The sequence below is a fragment of the Tupaia chinensis genome, unplaced genomic scaffold (genome assembly GCF_000334495.1).
Source record: "Tupaia chinensis unplaced genomic scaffold, TupChi_1.0 Scaffold000132_1, whole genome shotgun sequence".
Lineage (NCBI taxonomy): Eukaryota > Metazoa > Chordata > Mammalia > Scandentia > Tupaiidae > Tupaia > Tupaia belangeri.
This window is the reverse complement of record NW_006159601.1, coordinates 1927830-1934690: the sequence shown is the minus strand read 5'-3', so window position 1 is coordinate 1934690 and position 6861 is coordinate 1927830. Positions and strand designations below refer to the sequence as shown.

General features: G+C 43.3%; 1 protein-coding gene across 1 annotated transcript in view; it reads left to right on the top strand.

Moving 5' to 3' along the window:
- PDCD2 (programmed cell death 2) overlaps positions 1-6861 on the top strand; it is a gene marked incomplete in the record, with an annotated part of 8759 nt that overhangs the window by 192 nt on the left and 1706 nt on the right. The window contains 5 exon segments of the mRNA XM_014586397.2: positions 1-57; positions 684-926; positions 1424-1549; positions 4541-4644; positions 5573-5686. Of these exon segments, the coding sequence (XP_014441883.2) occupies positions 1-57; positions 684-926; positions 1424-1549; positions 4541-4644; positions 5573-5686 (644 nt within the window).

Sequence of the window (6861 nt, the reverse complement as noted above, 5' to 3'; positions counted from 1 at the left end):
ACCGCGGCCTCTTCCTCTTCTGCTGCCGCGAGCCGCCGTGCTGCGCCGGCCTGCGAGGTGCGCGAGCCGGGCTTCCGCCCTCCGGCGCGGAGTCAGGGTTCCGGGGAGGGCAGACTCGGAACTGGCTTCGGCCTCAGGACCCAGTCTGCGCTCCGAGTGGGTGGACACGTGCAGACAGAAATCGCTCCTTGGGGCAGGCAGGTGGCGTGGTGGTTAAGGCGCTGGATCCCGCGTGCCTACCGCGCGATTCGTGTCCGGACCTGTGGCTTGAATGCCTGGCTTGAGAATGGATTAGAGCGTGGCCTACCCCCCCCCCCATGCTTTTTATACTTTTTCACTGTCTCTCCTCAGAAAATGCAAACACACCCTGCAACATTTTTTTTATCGCTCTTTGCAGAAAGGTGGGCCCAAGCGGCATTTCTGCATTTTGGCAGCTTGTCTTCTGATTGATTTCCTCAGCTCCAGTTAGCTCCAAGAGCCCAATGAAGTGTACACTGCCAAAGTCTCGAGGGTTTTTTTTTTTTTTTTCATTTTCTATTCTTACTTTCAAGATCCTAGACCTTCTAACAGCAGAAATTTAATTTTTTGCAAAATAAGTTTTTCAGTCTAATGCCGATTAGAGTGTCATATGTGAAATTGCTGCTGTTTTACTGGAAATTTTACCTTTTTCTCTGCATTCTTAGTTTTTAGAAACCAGCTACCCAGGAAAAATGACTTTTATTCATATGAGCCACCTTCGGAGAATCCTCCCTCAGAAACAAGAGAGTCTGTGTCTCTCCAGCTGAAGTCTGGTGCTCATCTCTGCAGGGTGTGTGGCTGTTTAGGCCCCAAAACCTGCTCCCGATGCCACAGGGCACATTATTGTGGGAAGGACCATCAGACTCTAGACTGGAGATTGGGACATAAACAGACCTGTTCGCAGCAAGGTGAGTTAGCTCAGTTTCATAGCTTCTGTCAAAGCAAACATTTTATTTCCAGGAAAACTAGTGGGCCAGCCAGTGGTTTGATGGGTAAGGAGCCTAGGTCCCACCACATGGCTGACTGTACAGGTTCCAGTCCTGGACCTGGAAGCTTCAGAAATAGCCATTCCCTGGAGGGTGATTTCTCACTGTTCCTTCCTCTCTCTCTCTTCAATAAGTGCATGTACCTTATGGGGGGAAAAAAAAAAAAAACAGCAGAGATGTAGTACTTTTTGGAATTTTCATAACTGATAACCATGAACACCTTTAAAGCTCTAACAGTCTTATCAGTTATGTTACCAGTCTTGCCTTTATATAAGCTTTTATGACCTATGAACTAAAATGCCAGAACTATATAATTTAGAAAAACTATTACTGTATATACTTCTGAAGTATGACCTTGTTAGATCAGCTTCAAAGCTAACTGAGTAGTCTTTGTGATACTAGCAACTTTTTTGTTTTAGATAAATTGGACCATACAGCTCCAGACCACAACTTCCTTTTTCCAGAGTTTGAAATTGTAATAGAAGATGAGATTGTGCCTGAAATCATAGGAAAGGAAGATGACTCAGAGGTTATAGAGAGCATGGGTAAGGAGTCAGTTTCAGAACTTCGTTAAATTATTAAACATAATGCTTAAATGAAAGTTTGGCAAATAGAGAAGAGAGGCAAAGACCTGAGGTGGAAGCTGGAGCCTGTGATTTTTATTAGAGATTGCCTCCAGTGAAAATGCCTTCCCTATACCTCCCTGGCATAAATCGGGTTACATTCTGCTCCCCATAAAGGCTGAAGAGGTGTCCAGATGGTTATTTGATTGGAGGTGCAAAAAAAACAGTGGACACTTGGTGAGTTCCTCTTGGTCCCAAATCTGTTTCTCAGATGGAGACAGTAAGAGTGCCCAACACGGAATTTGGTGGGCAGCAGTTGTTTCTCTATCATCTCATCTATTTCACATACATGATCTTGTCAGCTTACCTAGCGTCTGTACTCTGGAGTAGTGTAGATGCCAGCCTGGCACCTATAACGGTGGCCAGCATTTACCCAGCCTTTATTCCATACCAAGGGCTTAAGAATACATGAGCTCATTTGAGCCCTGACAGCAGCCCAGTAAATTAACTATGCCCCATTTTGCAACTGAGGAAACTGAGGTTCTGGGTATAAGTCTTACCATTTGAGTTTGAGCCTAGAGTTTACTGATTCTAGTACTTGAACTCTCTATTACCACAAGTGTAGATTTCTCGAATCTAAATTAGAGCATCAGCATTCTCTCTGCAGCTCATACAAGTCATACATCTAGACTTCACATCTGCTTTGTGCCTGAGCTTGTGCACCTCCTTATGGGGATAGCATGGGAAGCAGCCATATCCCAGGGCCCAAGTGCCCAGTCTCAAGGAGGAGCCCACAGCATCAGGAAAGTTATATTCTGTGTGATCTCTAATAACACAAGTGCCATGGGAACACATGTCATTGAAAACTGCCTTGGAAGAGCCATGTGTTTGTCTTTTATATAGGTACATTATTGCTTTTTGCCACGTTAAAGTGGTAAATCATAACAATGCTTTTAGTGAAAAGGAAAGCATAGAGTAGGAGGACTTGAAATGTACAGGTGACTATGGAACCATGTTTTACATGTTATAAAATAGTCTTCAAAAGCAGCCCTGGGCCAGCCCTTGTCCTGGTGGTTAACAGGTGGCTGGATTTCACATGGCTGACCATGTGTTTTAAGTCCTGGACCTGGCAGCTTGAAAAATAAACTGGGTACATGTTCATGTGTGCCCCACATCCTGACATAGCATAGAGAAATGGGGAAGGGATTGTGGTGTGACCATGCCCCATGAGGGGTACTTTCTCACTCTCCCTCTGTGTCTCTGGCAAGTGCATGTGTCCTTTGGTAATTTAGATGGGGGAGGGGGGGCAACCGGTGTAGTGGTTAAGGTTAAGGCTCTGAAATTCCACCTGGCCGACTATGGTTCAAGTCCTGGACCTGGTGGCTTTTTTCATTTTCCCTTTTATCTGTCTCTTGTCAAATTTAAAATAATAAATAAAATGAAATAATTCTTAAGTATTTAACAGTTAAAAGTAAATAGATCTATACTGAATTTGCTGCATAACCAAAGAACTATTTTATATAACACAGCGATTTGACAGTATATTATAGTGGAATATTCCTCCCAAAATGGAAAGAGCAGAAAGAAAATGTCAAATGTTTTCAATAAACATGTTATAGCTAGTAATGTTGCTGTTGTAATTTTGAGATGGTGTGTGTGTGTGTGTTGGAATAAAGCAAGTACGTAACTGTTTTGGTGTTACTGAGAACTGAAGTATTGGGTGGAGGAGAAAGATAGGTAGCTTGCTTAAGATTAGAAACCCCATCTGAATGCATGTTGAAAGTATCAGTGTGAGCTCAGGATGTCCCTAAAGGCTGGAAACAATAACCAACTCGGGAGCACTGGGAAGCCCTGATGCCTATACAGTGGTGTCTAAGTACAATTTCTTTCTAAAATTCATACTCCAGGCTCTTTGGAGATGTGTTTGATTCTAGAACTGAGGTAGGAAATATTTGTGCCACAGATCAAAGAAGCTCTCAGAAATTACTAGAATCATGTCAGGATTCAAAAACCAACATGAAAAGGCTCCTGTTGACAAAAGTGGACAGTTTGAACATCCACAGACATATTTACTGCAGTGGATTAAAACACATCAAATATGTTAATAGGTTCAAAATGATACTTTTAAAAAATTCAGTTATCATTGTAAAAGGATACCAGGGGAACAAACTCATTATTTAAAACATTGGTTAGCAAAGGACAAGAGTTTGTATATGACTAAATTATTCACAGGTGAAGTGCTATGTCTGAAATTTACTTCAGATTAACTCAAGATGGGAGAGAGGTGGTAGAGACAGGATTGATGGTACATGGACATTCATTACAGCATTTGTATTTCTGTATATGTTCAGAAATTTAAAAAGAGAAGAAAAAGTGCTCCCTGGATTGAACTATATCCTCCCTGAGGTTGGCAAGTGATAGTGCCCTAGAGGTTTTACTGAAACTTTGCTCATACAGTTGGTAAACATTCATCTAAAGGTATTTAGCGTTTCCTCCATCAGGCCTAGAGTATCTTCCCAGTTTCATCAAACCTGTTGTTTCAGCTTCTCTGACTCAGGATATCAAAGTTATTTTTTGATACATGTCGCAAAGACTAAAGGGTGTACTGGGTTTTTGGGAACAGTGACTAGAATTCTAGGAGTGAATGTTGAGAATGAAATGGACATTTGACTACTGAGTGAATGAGTGTCTGAGCTGGGAAGAGACCTGAAGAAGAGTTCAGACTGCTAAAGGAGAGGTGTGCTGAGGCCTCATATTGGCTGGGTGTCCTGTGATGTGCTGGGCAGTCTTAAGCCTTTATTTGGCTATTGTTAGTCTGGGGGAACCTGATGGGGAGCCTGTCTGTTGTGCATGCTGGGTGGTATACCTGGAGGCAACTCTAGGTTGGTGCATAGGGAGCTGTCTGCTCACAATGGGTTCCCTCAGCAGGTATCAGTGCCAAACTGCTCCTGTTTGCCATAATATATTTTTCAGGTGGAGCACTAGAGAAGGAACTGGATTCCATGGCAAAACAAGAGTCCAGGGAAGATAAAATTTTCCAGAAGTTTAAAACTCGGATAGCCCTCGAGCCAGAACAGGTAAAGTAAAAACTTGTACCCGCCCCCCCCACATCGTGACCTTTCCAGACCATGTTTTATTGAGCATAGCCCCCTGCGCGGCAGCTCTCCTAATACTGCTGGCTGTTCCTTTGGTGCCTGTAAAGGTGGTTTTTGTCATCTTGTTACATGTCTTCACACAGATGGACAACATAGAAAGGCAGGTTGGCAGTGCAGCTCCAATCGATAGTAGTCAAAAGACAAGGTGGTGCCATTCTTCACGAGGGATTCGTTTTCTCTAATGGAAACTTCAGGGATGGGAGATGAGTGTTAGGCAGTGCTGGCACAGACACTTTTCCATGTGAAACCAACATGACATGTTATCATTCCGACTGTCTTTGCTGAGTGTAAATTCCTAAAGAAATTCAGCCGAATTCTCATAAACCATTTGATCAGATAGGTACCCAGAGGTTTGTAGAAAGAATAGATCTAACTCCTAGATACCAAGGGGGTGGATTTTAGCAGTGTGTATGCTTTTAACAGAATACAGGAAAGCCACTCAGCTGTTACAGCAGATTTACCACAGTGTAATTTATTTGTGTGTGTGTGTAGTGTTGTGCAAACACCCTGTTTCCCTTGGTATGTGTCGTTGGGAAATTCTTCTATGTATATGAAAGTGATGTTGGATTCTGGGCAGCATTTTGGAAGTAGAAGCTGGCAGAGGGGAGGCATGGGCTGAATCTTGGCCCCTTCACTGCATTCACAGGACGAGGGTGTACAGGCTTCTAGGAAACTCAGCTTTGATAGCCTGTCAGAAAGGCTGAGATACCCACTCCAAGAAAGTTGGGAAGGCATTTCAGGTCAGGGCTCTGTCCAGTGGGAGTGTGTACATTTCAGTGGTCATCAGGGACACTGTACCATCAAATTAGGTAAGGTATGGATGATCTTAAAGACATGATGCTGTCTTTAGGTTCTCAGATATGGCAGAGGGATTGCCCCCATCTGGATTTCTGGTGAAAATATCCCTCAAGAAGATAATATTCCAGATTGTCCCTGCGGTGCCAAGAGAATATTTGAATTCCAGGTATGACCTTGAGTAAGGCTGTATACTGAAGATATATAGCCACTCTGAGTTGTTTATAAACATTAAAAAAAAAAAAAACTGTACTAAAGTGATATCTGTACATGGCCTATGGGCTCCTTGTAATAAAAATTAGCCTTGTCCTGCCCTACCTTGAGGCTTGTTTATTAGAGGGAACTGTCCTCACTGCTTTTTCTAGCTGAGGATCCCATATCCAGAAAACTTGGTAGTGAGGTCAGCAGGTGGCATGGTAGTTATGATATTGGACTTCTGCAGCATGGCCAACTCTGGTTTGAGTCTCAGACACAGCGGCTTAAGAATCACACAAAGCATGTGTACATGCATGCCTGGAATCCCAGGAGGAGGATGGAGGGAGAGGATGTGGCATGGCCAACCCTCCCATGGGAGGGGAGGTGATTTCTCACTTGCCCTCTCCCTCTGGTAAGCACATGTGCCCTATGGCAAAAACCTTTTTAAACAAAAATAGTAATAAGTAAAAACGTAAGATAAATGTGTAAGACGACTTGGAGATGGAACTCAAAATCTAATCATGAGATTCAATTAAGTTTCATATATATCTTCTACACAGAATCTGAAGGGAATTGTTTTTAATTGCCAAAGAGCACCCGTGCTCACCAGAGACAAGGAAAGGGAGAAAGTGTCCCCCCCTCCATGGGCATGGGCATGCTGCAGCCCCTTTTTCATCCTTTTGGGATTGGGGGCACTTTCACACCTATACCTAGCACATTTTTCAGGCCTTTAGGACTGGGATTTGAATTGTAGTCAGCCATATGGAATCCAACTCCCTTAACTAGTAGGCCATTGGGCTAACCCAACCTGAAGGTGATTTTAATCCTTTTTTTTTTTTTGGAGAGGTGTTTGCTATAGGGCATGTGTGCTTGTTGGAGAGACAGAGACAGAGAGACAGAAAGTGAGAAATCACCCCCCAAGGGGGATGGCCACACCACGATCCCTTCTCCATTCTCCTCTCGGGATTTTGGGCATGCACACATACGCCCGGCGTGAGCTTAAGCTTCTGGGTCCGGGACTCAAACTGCGGTCGACTACGTGGGAGTCCAGCGACATAGCCATTACGCTAACTGCTTGTCCCTTTATCCAATATATTTTATATACCATCATTTCTTTTTTTTCTTTTTTTTTTTTTTTTTTTTAAATTT